General features: G+C 38.2%; 1 protein-coding gene across 9 annotated transcripts in view; it reads left to right on the forward strand.

Moving 5' to 3' along the window:
* The window catches only part of ANKZF1 (ankyrin repeat and zinc finger peptidyl tRNA hydrolase 1), a 450,598-nt gene that overhangs the window by 187,440 nt on the left and 239,429 nt on the right, over positions 1–23,729 (forward strand). For all 9 annotated transcript variants that reach the window (XM_044078230.1, XM_044078233.1, XM_044078229.1 and 6 more), the window contains 2 exons: positions 4,925–5,040; positions 20,511–20,664. In XM_044078230.1, the coding sequence (XP_043934165.1) occupies positions 4,925–5,040; positions 20,511–20,664 (270 nt within the window). The remainder of the gene's footprint in view (positions 1–4,924; positions 5,041–20,510; positions 20,665–23,729) is intronic.

Consider the following 23,729-nt stretch of genomic DNA (forward strand, 5'->3'; position numbering starts at 1 on the left):
TAATAAACAAGGATATAGGGAATCTCCAAACTCTGGATCCCACACAGTTTGGTTTTGTGAAGGCTGGATCATGCCTGCTAAACTTGGTCGACATCTTTGAGTCAGTCACCAGAGCTGTGGATGAAGGCAAGGTGGTTCATACAGCCTACCTTGATCTGGCCAAGGCTTTTGATACCATTCTCCACTCAGGAATCCTAGAAAAACTCACTAAGCTAGGCATCAACCCCTATATCACTAGGTGGGTTGCAAACTGGCTCACAGATAGAACCCACAGTGTGAAAGTAGCTGACTCCATGTCAGACTGCCGGCCAGTCATGAATGGAGTCCACAAAGGATTGGTCATGGTTCCTCTCATGTTTGGTATCTGCGTCTCGGCAGTCCAGGCCAGCATGAAGGGACTCTGGCTGACAAAGTTCGCAGACAGTTGCAAGTTGGGAGCCATTATTAACTCCCCAAGTGATGTTGACATCCTACAGAAAAGCCTCACTGAGACCAACGACTGGTGTCAGAACCATGGCCTTAAGCTCAGTGCCAAAATATGTGTCGTCATCCTCTTTGGAAAAAAACAGTTCCCATGAATTACCACATCGATGGTAGTCTACTGAACACAGAAGGCATTATAAGAGGACTAGAAACCCAGGTTGATAGCAACCTCTGTTTTGACCACCACATTGCCACTGTGGTCAGAAAGTCATTCTATGTGGCACATCTCATTACTAAGGGTTTTGTATCCAGGAAGAAAGAGGTCATTGTCTCCCTCTACTCTTCCCTCATTAGGCCAGTCTAGTACAATGCCCCATTTGGCATGTACCTCACTAGACACCTGCAACAACTGGAGAGGCCGCAAAAGTACATCACAAAGAGGATCCTAGGCTTTAAATACTTGTCCTATTATGGACAGACTCAAAAAACTCCAACTATTCTCTGTCTCATATCGCCTACTTAGATGCGATCTCTGCTTGACTTACAAAGCCATGTCTGACCCAGCTCTGTTAGAAATGCTACATGTAAAGAAATCCCAATCACTCCGCACCACACACTCCAGAGACCTCAACCTCATTACCACAATCAACAGAACATGCTGGAGGGACAGGTTCATAACCCAGAGACTGGTCATGCTATGGAATAGACTTCCTATACATGTCAAACAGAGCACCTTACTGGCCCTCTTCAAGAGAAATCTTGATGAGTGGATGGGAAATAGAAAATTCACTATGGGGGTCACTTCAGTGGCTCTACTCGACAGAGGCACTGGGAACTAAGGTCCGGTGGCACTATGCCAGGGTAATCCTATGGGCTAAGCTTGTAAAGGCTCCAGGGTCATTAGCCTAGTACACACCTATGAACCTATAACTGTTGTGGCTCTCACATTAACATTAAACTTAGAAATTTGGAAGGTTGATTTGTCTTCACAATGGATAGTCTACATTTTATGGTCTAGGAGACCATTTTGAATAATAGATTAAAACTGAACAGTGGGATAGGAGGTGTCAGATTTAGGAAGCCTGCAGCTGATAAATGAGTAATAGGACAGCTTTAAGAGGGGTACCAAACTTAGTATGGGCCATTTATGATTGAAACTGTGATGTGTGAGCTGTTTCTTTTTTGTTTAAAGTCCAAGCATGCTGTATCCCAGACAGTTTACTTGTTACCTAGATTTAGTGATTCATAGTTTCATTCCATCTTTTTTGTTTTATTTACCTTTGAGTAAAATAAGCACAAACTTATTTTCATGAATCTAACCACATGAAGTCATAAAAATTCATAATGCAACAAGCCTCAAACATACATGCTTTATCAAGTATCAACTTAAATCAGCAATCATTTTACACTTAAAAATATATAGGTTGTAGCAAAAGGGATATATAATGAAAATTAAATGCATCTACTATGTTTTTTCTGTGAGAAATCATAACATAAATGATTTCTTCTTCAACCTTGACACCTGCCTGATGGCTTGAAATTAGTGATTTTTCAGGGGCAATCCCTTCTTCACTCCTCACATGGGGGGGGGGGGGCATACTATCCAAATACCACAGTTGCACAACACTAGGAAAGAACAAAGTTCACAAAACACTGCACAGTTGACTTGGACAATTTTTTTTTCTGCAATGTGGGTGTGTGATGTCTGAGATTTTGTGGATTGAAGATCGAAGAGGAAGCCAACTTGAAAAAGATTTCAAGTTCGTTTTAAGAAAAAAAATCAAAAGGAGGTACTAAATAAACAGCCTGACCCACAGTAAGGTTTGAAATAGACCAAATTAAATCGAGAGGATTTCAGTAATTTCCTGAAAGAGGCCTCAGTATTGCATTGAAGAAATCTCAGGATGAAGCCAATTTGAAAACACAGGAGATAGGGAAGAAAAGGAAATGCTCTCAGAGGTTACTAGGTATGCCAAGTGTAAAAGTCAGGAGCAGTCTGATTTAACTATTCTTGTCGAGGCTTAAGATCTCTGTGTTTTTAAGACATGCTAGACCAACACTGTAGAGACCTCTGTAAATTAAGAATTAGTATTCTGAAAACTGAACGGGCAGAAAAAGGCAGGGAACAGAGCTCCAAAAAGATGGAAGCTGTAGTATAGAGCTGTTTGTTCTCAGTCAGTAATCTACTTGTACAGTTCTCACACTTGGTGGTGTGTGTGTGTGTGTGTGTGTGTGTGTGTGTGTGTGTGTGTGTGTGTGTGTGTGTGTGTGTGTGTGTGCACGTTTAGGAGAGATGTGGCTTCAGTTTTTATTTATGAAATAAGTGGAGTGCACTCATTTTTTTCAAAAAACTTGTAAGCTGTAACATATAACGTAAAAACCTTGATATGGTGTGATTCATACATTAGAAACTCTCATTAACAAGGTTCAGCAGTAGATGTATGCCCACAAAAATTACTGCAGGACTGAAATACTAAAAATGTCCTCTAAAACCATCAGCGAGTTTTGGGGCACAGAATAATACACATCTTAATCCCTTACTAGTTCAGCAGCTAAATGGCAGTAAAAGTGTACTTGAAATTACTCAGAAGTACACTGTCAGAACAGATGCATACCAGTATTTTGAAATGTATCTCAGTCTCTTCTGACAATTGCAAAAAATGCTTCTACAGTGCACATCTTTTCGTCGGTGAAGCACCTGGAAATAAAAATAAGCTGACAAGAACCTTTGTGTAATTGGGAACTCACTGTATTGCAAAGAACAATGACTAGCTCATCAGTCATTTTGTTAACAGTCCTTAAAATCCATTTCTGAAACTATGATCAGTGACTTTATCAAAATCCTCTATCACAAATTTAAATTTTAGTCTCTAGATGTGTAACTGATGTATCACCTGGGTAGTTTATTTAAATGCTTGAGATTGTTCTGTCTTTTAATATTTTAAACTGATCTAGGACAATTTGTGTAGCTGCAGGTCTGACTGCATTACTTGTATTCCCTGTCTGGCCTTATACTGAGTCATTGTCTTCATGTTATATCAATTAATAACTTGTTTTGTTAATGTCTAGAACTTTTGTGCCCTGTCCTGTTGGACTTCCCTTTTAAGCAAGCAAAAATAAATAGTAACTAAATGCATAAATAAAGTTAGTTGCTTTGCATTGTGGGCGATGTTGTAGAGTGTACTGGCTCACCGGCTGTTTCGTGCAGGAATGGGCGTGGCCGGAGTGATTGACAGGACTAATGCCTGTGATGAGGTATACAAATGATGAATGGCATGTCATGAAAATTTTCCAATGACATCTGCATATATTAATTGTTGATTAGATTCTTACAGCTAGAGTATTTATTGTGTAAGGGGGTGCAGGGGGGCATGCCCCCTTGCAAAAGCAAAGGGAAAACAGTAATGTGTTTTTGTCGCTATTTACCTACTGTCTGTTTCTTACAGCAGGAGTATTCATTTTGTAGATATAGGGATGTTTGTATGCTAAAATATAGCAAATACTTGTACATAAGCATGTGTTAAAATACAACAAATGCGTGTGCAAAGTAAAGCTAAAAGTAAAGACCCATGAAATCCCCAGCCTTGTTCTGGCAATTTAAGATGAGCTATCTGATCTGTCTGACTCATACGAAGTCCTCAAGTAAGCCACAAAGTATACTGACATCATTGGATTTCAATGAAGTAGGTCAGTATGTGTCTGTGTGAGTGCGATCTGTGACTCAGATAAAAAGCCCCTATCAAATATCACACCATTATAAACGGTAAACATGTTAATTGCCTGCTTTGTACTAACTTTCCCGTTTGTTTTGCTGTGGTGTACATGGCTCACCGGCCGTGCTCTCTTATCAGGATGAATAGTCATGCTGATGACAACCACTTCATAGTGGTTATTCATTAGGACAGATAGAAGTCAACCAGCTGGGGTGGGGTTTGGGTGGTGCTTTCTACTGCGCATCTGGTGAGCCAGTACACTACAACATCGCTGCATTGTGAAGGTTACATGCAGGGTGTTGGAAAAATGAAGAATGCTACTTTAGCAGACATGTGTAATGAGTACTTTTGGGAAGTTTAATGGAAAATGGACTGAACATGGAATGCTGGGAAGCTGTAGATAATAACATTTTTTCCAGATTACCATGTAGTGCACTTTTAAAAATTTTACTTTTTATGTCTAACATAGACTCAGGTTGGGCCCAGACTTTTCATTGTGTCATTTAAGTATGCATAAAATGAGCTTCCATTCCACCAGAAGATGTTACATAAGTTTAGACTGGGATAATTCTAAACATATATTTTGTACTGTAGGTTTTTTTATATGGGAGGAGGATAGAAGAACCAGAGCCTATTTCTTTCCTTATACAGGTTATGTCAGAGATTTTTTGACCTATAGGTTGATTTGCTGTTAGTGTCATGATGCTGATGAAAAAATACCATTGAAATGTCTGTTTTATTTGCCATTATCATTGTCCTAAGGTGTACATTTTTGTCTCCCTTATCAGGATCCTAAGCCAAACATTTGTGAGTTGCTGTCTTCTCTTCGGGCGTTGAACACTAAAACGTCTTGGGTCATTCTGATAACTGGAGGGGGGCATTTTGCTGGCGCAGTCTTCAGTGGGTAAGGAACACAGTCTGTTTTTGTTTCTGTCATTGAGGATGGAAATAATATTTTGCAGTTTTTGTTCTATGTAGTATTGGTAATATTTGGGGATAATTCAGTGACTTTGCATACTTTTTCACTGGTTCATTAAACTGGCATATTGAAAGGGAGGCACACTTGCACAGAAGTTAACATTGTTGCTATTGCATAGTGCTTGATTAATGACAATAATGATGATAATAATACCCATTTGATAACCAGGTAGGCCCACTGAACATAAATTCCCTTTTTAGGGGCAGCCCTGGAGCAATGTCTAGTTAAACTCAAGAGTTGTGCTATCAGCAAATGGACCCCCTGGGAATCAAACCTAGGAGTGCTGCAGGGTCTAGATCTAACAGCACATTGTCTTAAACCTCTTCACTAAACTGCCAGACTAATTCTCCGGTTTGGTTTTAACTGGATGGTCCTTCTGTATAGAATATGCACAACCTTCCTGTGTCTGTGTGGGTTTTTGTGGAGTGCTCCTGTTTCCTTCCTAATCCAAAGACATACTGTATTTGAAATGATGATCTTCTGAACAGCCTGTTGGTGTGTGTGCATATGAGATTGTACATATGAATGGCCCCCCATTCAAGATGTTTCTATTCCTTGCATCCATTGTGTGCCTGATAGTATTCAACTCCTCAGTGATCCTCTGTTGGCTTAGCAGGCAATTGGAAAATGAATTAATTAGTGAAATGCTGTTTCCTCCAGTGCTAAAGAATGTGGTTAGTAAAGTAACATTTTTAAATGTATTAATTGTTTGCATCTAGCTGTCTGGCCACCTCACTGTTAGGACACCATAAACTGCCCCTACTACTCACATTATACCAACAGCTGAACATTAGCTGATCTCAGTTCCTCTCCTCATTTACTGGGTCTACCAGGTGCACCTGTCCTCCCCTGGATTTCCTCAGACCACATTTGTAGCCATTGATGAGATAATGACATCTTGGAACAGCATCATATAGCTGCAAAGGATGTTTTTTCCCGTATGGCCTAACTCTGTCCACCTGTGTGCACACATGTTGTATAAAGTGTTGACATATAGTGGGCAGTGTGGCATATGGTCCATATTTCTGTGTACAACTCAGCTAGTGCCCTGTCCCTTTTTGTAGACACTGCCCACATGTTCCCAGTCTCCACCAGGGATCATCAGCAGCAGTAGTGAGCCTGAGTGTGTGCCCCTCCCCTGTAACTTCCTTTGAGATGCACAAGCTGATGGAAGTTGCTCAAGCTTAGCCTCTCATGGGAGATGTTCCAGTCACAGCTCAGTGAGAGGAGACCCTGCACATGTTGGATGGATTATATCACTCGTGTCACTTGGAAATGCCTGGGGTTTCCACAGAATGATCTAGAGACTGCTGCTGCTGCTGCTGGAGACAGGGAAGTCTGATTTATCCTGATGATCTTTCTATCCCAACATCTCTCACTGACAAGTTGTTTAATAAATGGATGGGTTATTATTTTGTTAAATTGCTAAAGCTTTTCAGGGATAACTCAAGGATTTATTTTAGTTAAGTATTTTGTAAGAGTCATAGTATGCCTGTGAAGGCTTTTGGTAATGTAGATAACAGGATACAGTTTGCTCTGCAGCTCTTTGCTTTAACCCACTAAGTAACATTGCTAGGTGTGATCCAAGGGATGCTGCAACCTGAATGGGCCTCATAACCTTTAGATAGCTGTGGCTTACTTACAGATTGCAGTTCTTGGTGGCACAAAACAGGCACCTGGACACAGCCCATGAGACTTTGAGGGTCATGTTTATGTTCATAACTGTGTCTGAGTTCTTGAATGGTAGATTTCAAACCATTTATGATACGCAAGGAGGTGCAGTTCCTCTGTAAGAATATTAAACTTTCTCTTGAAAATACTGACAAGACTGCTTGTGAATTCACTACTGATATGTTGCACATATTATGGTTGTCATCTTCCTTCAGCAAATAAGTCTGGAATTGAGTATACAGTCCTGTCCTGCATATTGCTGATAAAACATAACTGACCTTCAGTGTTTTGCTATTGACTGTTTAATGTTGAATTAAGTGGCAGATTGTGTTAATTTCTACCTAGAGGTCTAGAAGTTTTACAGAAGTGGTGTTGAAACATTATAGGTGCTGTAGCAGAATCTACTGGTATGAAGGCTAGCTTGATGTTTAATGGCAAAGAAAGTATCTGTGCTCTTAGTAAATGTTTAGCAGTTTGGTAGTTCATAATCTCTGAATGGTTAATAAGGGAATGAACTTCAACCATCAGGAAAATGAAGGCTTCCCATAAACTCAGACTAGCCACAGAAACTGAAGACAACTACAAATCTTTACTTAGTTATTTCATAAGATATAACAATCAATATGGCTCAGATCTTATTCATAAAAATACTACCTGTTCTGATCCAGTGGATATTGCCAATATACTGGCAAACAAATTAGTGCCAACTTCACCACAGAGACATGTATTCCAAGCTCTCTTATGCCTGATGGAATCAAGCCCCCGACCATCAGGAAAGAACATGAAGGGAAGGTACTCTACAAAATGAAGACTACCTACCTCATCCATGGAGGCTGACAACATACCTGATTACCTAAGTAATAGCACTAAACAAAAATAGATGAAACCACCTGCCATCCTGTTCACCTGCAGCCTAGCTACTGCCTTTGTACTATGAGAGTGGCGCACAGATTTTGTGATGTCACTCCATAAAGCTGGCTTCACCTCTGACCCCAGGAAACGCAGATCTTTCAGCCTAGGGAGTCTTTTATGCAAAGCCGTGGAACTAATTAACTAAATATCAAAAAATCTCATCAGACTTGACCCCCAGCAGTTTGACTTTGTCAAGGGTAGAGCCTATCAGTTGAATCTTGTGAAGTTCTTTGAGAGGGTTAATAAGGCTGTAGACTGTGGGCGAACTCTCCACAAAGAGCACCTTGACTTTGACAAGGCATATAAAACCATACCACATGTAAATGTAACGAACAAGCTGCAAAAGCTCCAAACTGATTTGTATGTATTTAAGTGGATACAAAGATGGCTTGGGGACAAGATTCACACAGTAAGAATAGGGGTGCATCCTGGAAGAAAATGAAGATAACCAATAGAGTTCCTCAGGGATCTGTGTTGGGCCCTCTGTTATTCAGTATCTACGTTTCCATTTAACAAATGATCTTTGGTTAACAGAGTTTGCTGTTGATTGTAATCTGGGAGTTAAGTCCCGTTCTGCCATATAGGTACTCCAACAGAAGTTTACACTTGCCAATGACTAGTGTACTTAAATGGACTCAAACTCATTGTCAAAAAGTACAACATTGTATCATTTGGTACATATCACCTGAATCTAGCTTATAGCATAGATAACACATCAATTCAAAATGAAAAGGTCAAGTGATGTATAAGTACTTGAATGGAAAGCTCCCTCATATTTGACCATCACTTTGTAAGAGTGGTTAGGAAATCCTTTTACCTTGCACAGCTCCTAGCTTAAGGCATTTTTCCAGACAAAAGGAACCCCTCACCTCCTGGGTATTCCACACTGATTAGACCCATCATGGAGTACAATGCTTTCCTTGTTATGTACCTTACTAAGCATATTAAGGAAGTGGGGAAAAAAAACAGAAGTTTTAACTAAAAAGATCTGAAGTACCAAGAAGGACTGGAGGTCTTATCTCTATACTCAGTTTCATAAAGAGTCCTTAGGGGGGTGTTGTCTGCCTTGCTTAAAGGCTGTGAGAGATCCAGTAGCCCAGAAATTCTTACAGCTCCATAAGTCAAACCGTCTAATACTAGGGCCAAAGGTCTAAATCTATTCCACCAAATAAATAAGACAAGGAGGAGGGATAGATTTGTCACTCAACACCTATCCCCTCTCTGTGCCCAACTCTCTTTCTCCACATTAAGCAGTATGACACACTACCTACCTTAAAAAAAGGAGCTGGACAACTTGATGGATGTTCAAAAATTCACCCCTAGTATAACTGCCTTGGCCATCCTTGAAAAGAAAGGCTAGGCCTAAGGGTGGTTACTGGGAAGGCAGAACTGGTCTCGTGGCTCAATTGCCTTGTAACTCATATGATTTTGTGACTATTATCTGTTATCACCATCTCTGATGAAGCAACAAATAGTAAATATTTTACCAAAAGTTGTTATTAATACATGCATGGATATGAAAAAACACAATGTCAACAGTGAATAATTAAAAGTAGTTATTGGTGGCTGCAAGGAATTGCTCTTTGCTATACATTAGCCCATAAAAATCATTGCTGAAATCAGTCCATACCTCTTTAGGGAGTCAGAAATATTTCAAATGGAATAGCTTTACTGTATTACATAGTTGCCTGGCATAGTGAGTAATCCTTCAGCATTTCTTATTTAACATCAATATTTGAACAACAGGTTTTCTTTAAAACCATTGATTTTGCTTTCACAGTTCTTTGGCCTCATGCTATTTTAATACTTTTTTTTTTTTTTACATTCTGTTAGTTTGGTAGATTTGGAGACTTAAATGAAGCATCACTGACTCTCTGAAACTAATTTCTGCTTTGCATTTGTTAGCGCTCTTTAAAGTCTCCACATCAGGACCCTCAGTTGTTATATTTTGTGCCAGGAATCAGCGCTGCAGTATTCATTCACTTTAAGTAAAACCTTTCTCTTGGTTACCCCATTTGTGACCGTCTTTTATGATTTTTTTTTAAAAAGATGTTTTGTTGATCTCATTTGCTTGAAGTTATATTTTGCACATTTTCTTCTTTTCATAGCTTGAAAAATGTCCTTGTGACCGTTTAGAATTAAAAAAAAAACACTTTATTCATATAAAAGACTTATTTTCAGTTTTTTATACTGTCATATAGGGAGATGGAGGGCAAACAATCAACTGCTCTTCATTGTAGTCAAGGTGGCAGAGTAAATCCCAACACATGGACACCTATATTGAATATAAATGCAAGCACGGGGGTATCATGTGAATGGGGTTAGCTTTTTGAAAACGTAGCAAAAACTCTTAGGCCATGAAAGGTTCAGATGGTCATCTTCCCCTTTATTAAATAAGCAACTTGGTAATAATTAACACAGCATTTTTATGAAATGCCAACATTAACTAATTTGTAATTTACTAAATCTTTTGATTCAAAACCTGTTTCTGATTCCTGAAGAGCACACAGAACATCTAACTTGTGAAGGGGTATAAGCTGCAAACTTTTTGTGGCTAATTTGTGACTGTCACTTCCTTGATCTTGCTTCTTTATTTGCAGCTTAACTAAAGGACATGTTATGCTCATGCTTCACCCAAGCAGGAATATTCAGTGATTCCTTGTAATGAAGGCAACTATTAGAGCCTTTTGAGTCTTCCCAGTGGTACAACTACAAAAGAACACATGACTGCCAGATCTTTAATTGGGTAGGTTCCCTTCATAATTTAAAGCTTTTGGAGGACCTTACAAGGCATTTTATGAATGTTTACTGTACAGTAACAGCAGAACTTGCAGTGGACTTGTTAGGCCAGCTGTTGTTAATCCAGGTAGCACATTATAGCACTATAGAAGCCTTAGCTGCTGCAAGAAGCTGTGGCTTTCATAGCCACACCTTTTACAGTGACAAGCTTATGACTCATTAGTGGATACTAGTGGGTAACAGAGGCTGTGGAGTAATATTAACAGAAAATTTTCCTGACTTGGCTACTAGGTAGCTGATAACCAAGAATGCTTCACTATAGCTTCTTCCAAAATACAAACTAGTTTGGAGTAGCCAAAAAGAAATACTTTTTTAATGTCTCCAAATTTTTTGAGTTTCTAATACTATGACGGGAACAGACCCCATTCCTAAGTCAAAGTATGATTAAAGTTCATGAAATTAGTATTGGTTCAATCTTTGATGTCAGCCAAAAGTGCTTTTCGCAGCATTCACAATGTGCCCAGTAATGACTCCTTCTGCAATTGGTATGGGGTTACATGGATTGGTAACGTATCTAAATATGATTGTAGATTATTTTTTATAAGAACCGTTGCTCCAACTCCTATTGGAACTGTCTGGGTATCTTTCTTCCACATTGCTCTCATTTCTGCCTGCAGATCCTGATATTTTATGACTTTGTGTGTCTCTCTCTCTCTATGCAAGACACTGTAGTCACTGGGTGTAACTCCTGGGTGGCTTCATACATATTGTAGCAGCCCATTCAGTGCCTTAAGAGGAACAATAGCATTTCACTTTGGCTGTGCTAAGTAAGGTCTGAGAAATACCATCCTATAGTTTGGAGGTTATCAGAACGTAAAAAGCATAGTTTGAGGATGAGGAACTTCTTAGCAAGGGTACAGTTCCAGAATCTTTCTTGGGTTGGGGCCCATCTTTGTAGCTGAAGTAAGTGAGTTTATCCATTGGCATTGGCAAGGTTGCAAATGTGGACCTGATCCAGACAGAAATATCAAAGGTACTGAACTGAGGTTGGGTTAGAGGAGGCTAACGCTCCTTTTTTTGTGTAGCAAGGCAGTGCCTTTAGACTAACCATCTGGAGCAGCATTTTTCTGCTTTAGTAAATGGGTACAGAGGGTGTAATATAACTAAATAGTTTCATAATGTTCACTTCTGTGAAAAAGCCTGTACCAGAGATCCACGTACGGTTGAGATGAGTTTGAGCTGACACCATATTTCTTGAATTTTGTCTGTAGACTGTTTAATTTAGCTGATAGTTTTAAAAAGAGCACTGGAGCCTGCTTGCAGTCTTCAAAAGATGATTGCAATAAAAAAAAAAAAAAAACTACAGTGTTTGGCTGCAATTTTAGTCCCACAAAAGCTGCAGGCAGAAGTCCGATTATTGGATATGGGTTTTGGATTGTCACAAATTGTGCAATTGAGAGTTCTGCCTTATAAACAGACAGCAAAGACTTTAGTTTAATTAGCATGGTGATATAATTCTGTCTCACTGACTTTAATGGGGTAACTTGATTTAATTTCATCGAGACTCATTATTTATTAACTAGACAGCAGCAGAGAGGGTTACTGAATGAAGTAGAAGGCATCATTATCACTTCAGTCAGTTACCATCTACTCTTAACTTCACTTAAAGGTGTCATCATGGAGGTGTGGCCACTAAATGTTTCAAGAGTATAGAAAATAACCCGGCAAGCAGTGAAACTTAAATATGTTGATTGTCTTGTTGATGTTTTTTAAACAGGAACCCGGCTGGAGTGCCATAGCTCTTACCTATTATCAGATTTTATGTTAGATAGCAGGCAGTTTCTGCTGTTCAGATTTACCATTAGTTTGGACGTTTATTTCATTTGAAAACCCAAAGTGTTGGGAAGAGAACCAGAATGTGGTCTTGCAGAGTTATTAATGTTTATTATTTTTGTGATTGGTTCATTGTATTCATGTGGGTCTGTAACTTTGGGAGGGGAAGAAAATGACAAGATTCGAATGATTATGTGAAATTGTTACCTTATGTGATTGGGTGTATTTACAATCCTATTTTTGGTGGAGTCAGAATACAGGCACATGCACATTGGTTATAATTAAAAGAAGGCGTAGAATAGTTTTGTACAATTTAGACTGTTTAGCCTTAATGTATGACATCTGGATGGTAAGTGAGACTCGGTTATTAAGTATTTTTTTTAAATGTTCTGATTAATTTTGAAAAGTTGTCTAGAATTTTTTTGGTTTTGTGAAATTTTTCTTTAAAGAATCTGATAGACTAAAGGGATATAGGCCATCTTTTTAATAGTTATTACAACCTCTTCTAGTAGCTGTTTGATTATCATTTTTGTTAAGAACCAGTTTTCATTACGGCATGTTATGGCAGTGAATATAGAAAATTAACATGCAGACACAGGGACATGGACAAGCTGCCAGGTTATTATAGAACTGTCTGGGTAGCTTTCTTTACAACTTGTTTATTTATTTATTTATTTTCAAAAATCTGTTTATTGAGCTTAAGATAACAAATTTAAATGGGTAAATGACAACAATAATAGCTTAAACTTGAAAAATCTGATGTATCGCACAAAATTCATTCCAAAACTGGATACATTAGGCATAGGTCCATAAGAAATAAACTTGCCATGTTAAATGCACTGTTATATAAAAATAAGAAAAATATTCTCTGTTTGTTAACAGGAATAAGATATCAAAAGAAATTGTAGTAAAAGATTAATAAAATATTTAATTATATATATTTGGCATCCAGAAGAAGACTATCCTTAATGGAAGAAAACAATCTCTCCAGAGTAACATTAAACAGAAATCAGTTGTAAAAATAGCTACAAAAAAGTTCCCGTTTTATAATTTCTTAAATTTTACTATAAAGTTTAAGCTCTTTAAGGAATTTGGTCAAAAAGTTTGAACATGTTTTAGGAGATGGATTATGTGTAGTTATCCTTTTAAAGGTGATATATTTGACGTGAGTAGTGGCAAAATATACTTTTCTTTATTGTCCAGGGGGGTCCCAAATAGGCAGGATAATGTGTTTCCAAGTAAATTTGCATTGGTATTGAGAATGTCCCAATCTTTTTTGACTTGAAGGCGGAGATAAAAAAATATGAAGGCCGTCTGGAAGTGCATTCTAACAAATGGAACAGATGTAACTGAATCCTGGGGAAATCAAAGCAATTTTGGATAGAGTCAAATATGCATTGTGACAGAAAATGAGTATTGTAAAGCTTTTTAAAAGACATGGATTATAATAAATGTTTTCCAAAGCCTCTTCAAGTACTGTCTGAAACAATGTTTAGTCTATATTCTGCCAGTATGAGGCATAGGAGGTTTGAAAGGCCAGCTTCAGTTTGCTAATAGGAGTAATCAAATGAGATGTGCCTGAATTTCAACTGTTGGGTAGTCCAGATGATAAGAAATGATATATAGCTTTTTGAAAATTTCTGCAGAAAGCAAATATTTACAGTAGATAGTTTTTATGCAAGTAGAAATCTGCAACTGTTTTAAGATCTGAGTAAGGGAACATTTTTATTGTCATTGACTTTGCCTCCGATCAGAATATTGGGATTGTCTTTTTTGTAATAAGGAATTTGATACGAATCAATCCTATTTGATTAGGTAAAGGTTGTTGCAGTGCTCAAGTAATAGTACAGAAAAAAGTAGGATACAATAATCTCTATGAGGTGAGGATATTAACCAGCTGTCATTGTATTGTTGCACTATTGAGTGGCATGAATGCTAAAGAATGAAGATGGTTTGTTTCCTGAGCATTGCTGCTTGTTGGATATCTTGGTTTATTAAACTTGCTCAAATGGTTGCCTTAAACAGGTCACTGGATATACTAGTGATTATTGCAGAAAATTATAGTGGATTGACTTCACTTTTTAATGTCTTTTTGGCTCCTCACAGCTGACAATTGGATTCCATCAGCTCCTCTCCTTGTTCTAGCAGACCCACCCATGTCCTGGGCAGTAAGGAGATTGAGGTCTGTAATACTGATCATTTAAGGCATAATAAAAATACTCTCTCCTTCCCACTGTGTGCAGTTGCTGAACATCTGGCATTGGGCATTTAGTAGGGATGTGCTGGCATGTTGTTCCACCTCCAAGGCTACTCAGCCAGTGTCCCCATCTGTTCACCCATAATGCCAACATCTCCAGCCTCCACTAAAGATCTACCACAACGTTTGCTGAAGTGCATGCCCTTCCCCCAAGGAAGCAAAACACACAGTGCTTGAGCTGGTTCTGGTACCTTACCTCTGACAAACTTAAAAGAGTACCAAGGTTAAGCCCAGAAGATATCACCTTATCTCTAAGAGAATGTTTCTAATCCCCTCCAAGCAAGGGAGATAAAACACCTTGCAGAAGTTTTTTAAAAGTTTTTTTTTTTAAGTTTATTCAAGCCAGTTAAGTGAGCTGACAGACAAGTGCACTTGTTCTGATGATCACACTTGTCTATCAGCTCACTTAAATGGTGTGAATAAACTTTTAACTAAATTAAAAAAAAAAATTTATACAAAATGTCTTGTCCCTTCTGCTCAGAGGGGAGTAGAAACATTCTCCTAGATCTAAGAGCGAAGCTGTACTCTTTCCCCAGTGATGGGTACACCCATCATTCCCTGCAGGTTCTTTAGACACCCAAACCGCTAATAGAACTTGATAGTTAGGGCTTTATTCCTGTCTGCCAGGGCACTGACTGATTTGCTTCATTTTGATGCAGGGTGATATTAATTATGGGGCTCTAGTTATTACTCTGTTGAGGAAATAGGTGAGGAGGGATTCCACCCTTGGGTCCTCTATCCCTTCCATTTTTCTGTTTTTTTTCTTCATTTTGTTTTCTTGTTGATGATCTGCATATTAAAGTTGTCAAGGGTTGTGCTGTGGAGCACCTAAAAACTATGATTTATGGGAAATTTGTTTTTAAGTTTCTCTTCGCAACCACAATTTCAGTGGTGTGTTGTTGACCCTAGAGCTCATGCAGTGGGAATTGTATACGAAGTACTTTGGGGGAAAAAGTTTTTGACTAATATAATGGAACAATTTGGATATAATACAGTACTAATAAGTATACATAGAAGTTTGCTGAAGGTTACTCGTTTACGATGTATAACTATATAACCTGGCTCTGTGGTACAGATAAATAAGCCCTTGACTGTGACATAGGTAACTGCGAAATTGATTAGTGGATTGGAAAGCTGGAAGAGACATGAGCCTTACATTGGTGAACATACCTGGAAGGGAATGTTGGGTTGGCTTCTTCCTCTGTAGGGACTCGGCGCTCTGGGCAGTGGCGTAGGTTTGTCTGGTTACAGGGGAGAGGGATGTGGTGTGAGCTGCAAGAGCCAATAATAGTAGCCCTCATGAGGTTGTGTCAACACACCTCAGTATTTGGTATAGACAGTTCCCAAATAGTAATATTTAAGTCAATATCACCACTTGGTGGGGGGGGGGGTCACCACTTTCGGTTAGGGCTGTACAAAATAAAATGTCCTACTGTCTGCCAGTATGATTGTTCCACAATTACCTCTCACCTGTTGGGGAACGACTGAGCTTGGAAAGTGTCTTAATCCTTGAGGAATGAATGGGCAAATGGATCACTTGGGAAGGAGGGCTTAAAGGTTAGCAAGAAGCAGGGTGTCAAAAATAAAGATTTATATCTGTTATAGTTTATGTATTTATATTTTTGGAGCAGTCAGTAAACTTTCTTTAGTATCATTTAATTAAGTTAGGTGGAAAACCTGCTTGGAGGCACCATCCAACAGGACAAAGAAATGTGGGAACTAATAAAGGATTTTTTGTTTTTGTTTTTTGGGGGGGTTATGGTAGCATGTAAAAGTATGTTACACCAAGGAAATTCAAAGTACACTTGTTACACTAGGGACCAGATATATTGTCACAAAAGTAGATAAAGTTTGACTTTATGAAGGATGATTTAATGGTAATCTCTGTATCAGGATGTGATGATATTCTGGAATGTAAAAAAGTGATGAAAGCTCTTAAGGGGACCTTATTTTTTACCTTTATAAATAAATACTTTTTGCTTTGTTTCCAAGAGCGGCATTTTGGACGGCTAGAACACCAGAAGTTAGTGAGACTGCTTATGCATGTGTCCATTTTTACAGTGGAATTGTGCTAAGAAGAGAAGGGTAGCTGTCTTAATTAAAAGAAATACTGTCACTGTCCTGTGGATAAATTTGTCACATATGTGGCAAATAAAGCTCTTGAGGGGTCTGGTGTGATCAGATAGTGAGTGCCTATTTGTCATGGTAGGTGAACAGAACTCCATGACTTCCCTGGAAGAAGTGCAGGTGAGCTTATAAATGTTATGGTACTCTGGCTAGATAAATTCTTTTAGTATATAATGTAGAATGACAAGAATCACAAATGTTGCTCAAGTAATGAGAAACAACTATGCTTATTCTTCCCATAGGACTGATAAGGCAGCAGTCTCCACAGAACATCTATATTTAATGTGAAGACCTGAAACAGCCAATCTTTGTATCAGCTGTTGCTTCTAGTTCCCAGAGCTGGTATTTAATCAGGCATCTCTATCAAAAATGTGGCGATTTAGTACAATATATTATGAGAATCAGTGGTCGGGAGTAGTTGTAGGACAGCTCATGGAGGGCTGGAGAAGTTTGGGAATTAATTATACAACTGACTAAATTCATCTGGGTAAAAAAAAAAGGCTTTGGCAGCTTGGAATAATTGCTTCCAGGAACTTCATGATTTTGAGTCTGAGTAAGATGTGGTTTGAACAAGAGGTAAGGAAGCTATAATGGAAATACAAGCTATAGTGAATAAAAAGACTGACTTTAAAAAGAGATGTATTCATTTGAAATATTTTGAAAATAGTGTAGTCTTTCAGTGTGTCTTAGCTAACAAAGTTGAATGTGTGGTCATAAAATTAAAGGGAAGTAGTGACTCTGGGTTTAACACCACTCCCTGCAGGAAGCCCTTAGATCCAGGTTTAACAACATTTGGCTCTGCAACAATGTGTAGGAAAATAAACATTGACAAATGTACAAATTTAGACTTTTTAATTTCTTAAAGATTCATTCACAGTCCTTTAAAAGAAATTAAAAACTAATATACTTTTGTAGAGAAACTTAAGGAGAAAAAGTACCTTTAGTCAGTTCATGTTTGCTTTCTTATTTGCTTAGTGAGAAAAATAACTTGAAACTGTGGATGACTGAGTTTCAAAAAGAATGTCAGCAACATCTTGATGGCCTCAGAAATTAAGACATCTAAAACTAAATATTTCTTATCACATGCTTAAATCCAAATTGACTTACAAAGTAGTAAACAAAAGTTTTTCAGGAGACGATCCATAAAGAATGTGCATTAAAACCGCTCAATGTACATTAAAGTTTAAGGATCCTCAAAGCATAAAAATGAAAGCTGTCATTTTTAACCCTATTTATGTATACGTATAAAAGAAACTAAGATAATTATCTAAGACCCCCACATTACTTGCATTTCTTAACATTTCAAAACTATAATGAGGTTAACATTTAAAGTTAAAGGAATACGTAGTTTAAATACAGACTGCCACTAACTGCTCATGTCTCCCAGAAAAATCTTCCATCCTTTTTTATTTTTAACCTATTTATTGAAAGGGTAAGCCCACAAATTCAAATGTCCATTTTCAAGGGCAGCACAGAAGCACTGTTTGTTTAAATATTGTTTAAATATGAGGACTTGCTCCGAGTCACGCAGTAGACAAATGATGGTGGAAAGAATCAAACCTTGTACTCTGGGCACCGAAAGTAGCCCATTAACAGCATAAGGTTTTAGCCCTGTGCAATAACTACCTTTCAAAAGGCCAGCAACTAAATCTGCAGGCTCCTCACTATGGCACTTTACTACTAACACCACTACATAGTTTTGTCAAAAACAAATCTGTTTGCCTGTCTGACAGTATTCAGATCTGTTTCTTGCTCTTTAAATTATTAAAGTTATCATAATTTCCACACTTAGCTGTAGATTCCCATTTCAATCTCAGTATAATCGTGTGTTACACTGTAATGTTGCCATAGTCTTAAGGCACCCCAACACAAAGTTCAGTGCATCATTCACTCCCCATCAACTTTTGACCTCAAAACTTGGGACATCCTTCCTCCTTTTCTTGGTGACCTTACAGAATATAAGCAGTTGAGGACACAACTGTTGAACTTCTTAAGCAGTGTTTCAGTTTGTCACTACTTCACAAACCCAGTCAGCACCTGAGTAGTTTGCTGTCTAGTTCAGTCCTTTTTTGCAGTCCTTTTCTATCCTCCTATTTCTTTGTCAGATGAACTCTCATCTCGAAATGATCTTTAACACTGCCTCAAATTTTCTATGTATATGTTTGTTAAATATGTAACTTATGCCATCTGTTTTAATTGCTTATATTATTTGAATTGAAATGTATTATTTTTTTTGCTGTATGTGAAACAACTGTCGTGTTTTTCTCCTTTTGGATTCTAGGCTGTGCTTGAAATAGGTCCCCTGTATATCACTGCATCCATTATCTTGATAAACTCAAATAGTCTATCAGTCAGGATACCCAAGTAAATAAATGAATAATGGAATGGCATATCAAAAGATTTAAAAAATGTAATCTGTTTCAAAACTGAAAGTTACTTTATCTTAACTTTTTTGTACTATACACCTGTGAAATTGACTAAAATTGATGGCTTGATACCAGAGTTGTCCTTCAGTAATTTTCTGTGAGTGTGTTTTTTTAATGCGAGTTTGTTGCCTTGATTTGGTCTACTATATTCTTTTGATGTGGCATTCAATTTTGTAGAGCCTGGGTCTCTTTTAGGGGACTTTGCTTAGTGTGGATGGTTTAGAAAAGAAAATGTGTACCTTTAGTGAGCAGTATATTTAAACTTTTTGTTTCCTTCCACTGGAAGGATGCTTAGCATCTCATTTGTGTAATTTGGATAGGATGTTTATCCTTGTATTCATAGTTTAAGTGTTGGCTCCTTGGAAATAAAAAAAAATGGTTTCCTTTACAAAATGATGGGAACTTTTAGAGGTTCTGTGCTGTAGTTATTAATACAAGGGAGATGACCAATATGATGAATTATTGTCTGTTTGTTAGGCACCATAATACTGGATTATTAATGTATTATGCTGTGAGTAAAGATTATGCAGTTCAGTTTTTTTCCTGAAACCAGGATGGAAAGTGGCTGATTTGAGTGGTGGTGAGACTTGCTATGGTCTGGAGTTTGTGTTACTCTTTTACTTGTTTGCTTACTTGAATGTTATAATTTCAGTGTTCTTAATAATCTGTGCTCATTTATCTAATTAAAAATGAAGAGTATTGGAAGTTTATTGGTTTGGTCTGTTATTGATATATTTGATTCCTAAAACAGTTATTTATACTTTTATTTCAATGTTTGCCGAGTTTTTCTGTAAGTAATGTTTCTGTTACTGTTATACCTTTGCATACCAGTTAACACCAGTAAAAAAAATGAAACTTCACTTGCAGATCACAGTGAGCACACTTGTATTTTTCAGGGATTGCTATATTTGGATTGAGTAACCTCCAGTGTCACTGATGTGTTTGTGTTTAGGGGACGGGGTCTACATACTAATTGCGATCCGCTGATATTAATCTTTGACCATAATGAGTAAACAGGGTCACATGGAACTAAAAGCAGAACAGAGCATCAATATTCATATTCATTTGTCAGTGAAAATAAACAGAGATGTTGGTGGTTCCTGTCACAGACTATATCCATAGATGACAGTCAGTTGTTTGAAATCAGTGATTTGATTAAAAGCCTGCCTGCAGTTTTCTGGGGAGCATTGCCCATTCACACCACTACCATCAAATCAGTGTGTTGTTTGTGCATGTTTTGCAGTCATCACAAAAATTCCTTAGTGTCTTAAAATGTTAGCATGTTTATCACATATTTTGACATTATTAGTAAACTGGATTCAGAATGAAGGCTGAAAATAATGATAAAACTGTTTGTGTGTGTTTGACATTGATATATATGCTTCTAACTATTTTTTTTTGTATTGTCTGTACTCTTTAAAATATATCAGGAGCACAGTTGTGGAACATAAAACTTTCCACAGGTATACTGTTCGAGCAAAAAGAGGAATGGCACAGAGCGTTAGAGATTCACAGAACCACAGCCATGCACCCAGATCTGCTGGTGCATCCCTGAGGCGATACAATGAAGCAGCACTTAAGAAGGTAGAGTTATTCTTTAGTTATTTAACAGTTTTGCCAGTTTTCAAGACATAGGAGATAGGGTAAGGAAATTATAGTTCCTTGATGGGATGGTAAACAATTGTAACAGATGCAAGAAATGTACTAAAACTCTGTATCGGGTCCTTGATGGGATGGTAAACAATTGCAACAGATACAAGGAATGTGCTAAACCCCCTTTTTTTTAATACTCTTCTCCCCCTGACCTGATACTGGCTACCCTGCACATTCAGTCCACACTTCCCAGGTACCACCATAGTTCTGCTAGAAAATCATGGATGTGTCCCTTCACTGGATGGACTTCGTGGAGTTGCTCTCATGGTGAAAATCCTAGAGCTGGGGAGTGAAGGCCCTGCAAGACGTTGTGAACCAGATGCCAGACATTCTAACTATATGGCATCAAACTTTCATGATCCCTACGAGGAGTAGTGACATGAAGGCACAGTAGCACACTTGTTACTCCTGCTTAGAGAACTTGATGATTTGTGAGGCTGCTGGTCTCCACAAGAGGTTGCACAGACAGCATTTATTCCTAAACCCCTCACTAAGGATAGGACAGCTGGCTGTGGGTCACTTCCTCCTATCCTCACAGCCTGCTCTACCCTGCAGCCTGAGTTTATTCCTGAATTTAAGTTGCTGATACCACAGATAGATAACTTACCTCTGCACCATCAGGCTGGATAAGGAATGCACTACAATTTTTGTTACAACAACTGTGTGTTGTGTCATTCACCAACAGTTTCAGATTTCATCAAGTGATAAAACTACTGCGCGAGCTTATATCAGTGAGAGCTTGTAACAAACAATAAAATGTCGCAGTCAGTAAAAGCATTAACTCTTCATGTAATTAAAACTCTTTTCCCATAAAAAACTGCTTTATAGACTCCCCCCTACTGTTTTCAGCCTGTGTTTCTAATTCAGAAGATTAAAGTTATGCTCTCTCGCAGTATTTGTACAGTGTTCAGCCAGCAATTTGTCTGAAGTTCATATAATAATGTAGTACTCTTTTCCCTCACTTGTGAACATTGTCCATAGATGGTCTCTGGATCTCTTTGCCTGGCCATATGCTGCTCACAGTATTTGTAAATGGTGTGATGGATCACTTTGGCTGTGCAGTACAATATGTGTGGATGACTTGATGTTACTGTTTGCTGTTCCATCATAAAGGAAACAGTTGATCTGCAGTGCTCCTTCTCCACTCTATAAAAATGTCTGTCAACATCATACCTTCTGCTCAGTATTAGTAAAACTAAAATAATGTTCTTTATGTTATGAAAGCCACAATAAAAAAGCTATACAACCACAGTTAACAGCATTCATTAACAAGTTTGAGATGGTGTTATCTAACGAAATACTTGGTGTCATGCTTGACTCTTGGCTATAGTTTGATGATATGTACATGCAGCCATACCTAAAACAAATCAGAAATGAGTTACCCTGTACAGAGCTAAACATTTTATGTCAAACATAGTCCATATTACCACCTGTTAGATATGTCTGCTTCTCACTGTTATATATGCCTGTATTAGCCATACAAAACCTATCATCAACACATTTAGACACTCTGAAAGAAATGTTGCAATAGAACAGTAAGGTTTGCAGTAGGGCATACTGTTAGACAACAATACTGTGAATTTTTATCTGTGACACTGGCTTTTCAACCCATGGCAGCAATTTGGCTTCTGAACACCCTGATTCTACCTACCATTAGTGTTGACAATGCTGGTCATGTTCCAGATACCTGTTTTTACTAGGATCTCCCCTCTTGACTTAAGGTCTTCTGACATCAGGATTGCAGATGATTGTGCTGGGGATCTAGGTGCTTGATATCTGTTCTATACAACTCCCTCAGGATTCATCATTCCAGTGCTGATACCCATAGTTTTGGAAGTAGGGCATCTCTATTCTGTCCCAGTGTAGAGGTAACCAAACCTGTTAAGAGATATTCAGCAACAGGACAGAGTTCCTCAGCCTTTCTGGAAGTCCCCCATGTTCAGGTTTATATGTAAGTGGTTATTTATACTTCACACTCCAGACTTCAGACAGAGCACAGTTTGAAAAGACCCCAAAAGTATTTGATAAACATCTAAACATTAAGTGAGCATCTCAGGCTGATGCAGCAGAAGAGTGGCTCCCTAGGTGATCCAATACCTTTCCTCCAGTATAGACTACTGAAGACCTATAGATTCATAGACCTATAGATTCATTCTGCAGCCTTCTAATATTCTCTGGCACTTAAAAAGGAGAGCCATATGATGTTCTTCATTAGATGACCGTTGCAGTAGTCTAACCGTATGGAACTTGACATTTAGCCAGTTTACAAGGCTTTGGGTGCCTACCTTGTGCACCCTCCAATTACTCTAAACATGAGATTGTATGCCAGTATAAGAGGAATGTATGATGTGTCAAAAAACAGAACTTTCTTGCCACATGTATGCTTATGCAGACTTCTCATCAGCTTAGTGGCATGAGTATCAGTGGCGGCCTTCAGCTACAGTTTTAGGCAGATAAGTTTTCCTGTTGGGCAACCTTCCTTTTACTGTGTAAATGTTTCTGAAAGTAACTACTTACATCTGTCACGGTGGGTAAATTATCTTGTGGTGGACAGATAACTTACAAGAATGCCCATATCTCCTTGTGTTTTTTTTTCTTTAGGGGAAGAACACCAAATTAGGTCCTGTCAGATGTGCCTGTCATTTACTCATAGAACCATAAAGAGTTGACTAAATTCTCTTAATTTTCTTGAAAATAAGTGCAGTAAGGATTTGGCATATGTCACTATGGTAACTGACTCCCTTCAGCACTCATTCCCCTCATAAGAAGAAAGAGAAGTTGATAAAAGTGATTACCAAAAAAAAAAAAAAAATCAAGACTTTGGTCTGACTTGCTGTCAGCACTCGGACAGTAAATCCAACTCTCCATGTCTCTCTAGTGTGACCCCTTTAGGAGACAGCTAAGACCTGGAATTTATGCATATTCTGCCAGTCTGTATGTCATACTTTTCCACCCAAGAAGGGAGAACCAATAATTATTCTCTGATGGTGATGTGG

The sequence above is a fragment of the Protopterus annectens genome, chromosome 7.part0 (genome assembly GCF_019279795.1).
Source record: "Protopterus annectens isolate FY-2018-M chromosome 7.part0, PAN1.0, whole genome shotgun sequence".
In the NCBI taxonomy this organism is placed as follows: domain Eukaryota; kingdom Metazoa; phylum Chordata; order Ceratodontiformes; family Protopteridae; genus Protopterus; species Protopterus annectens.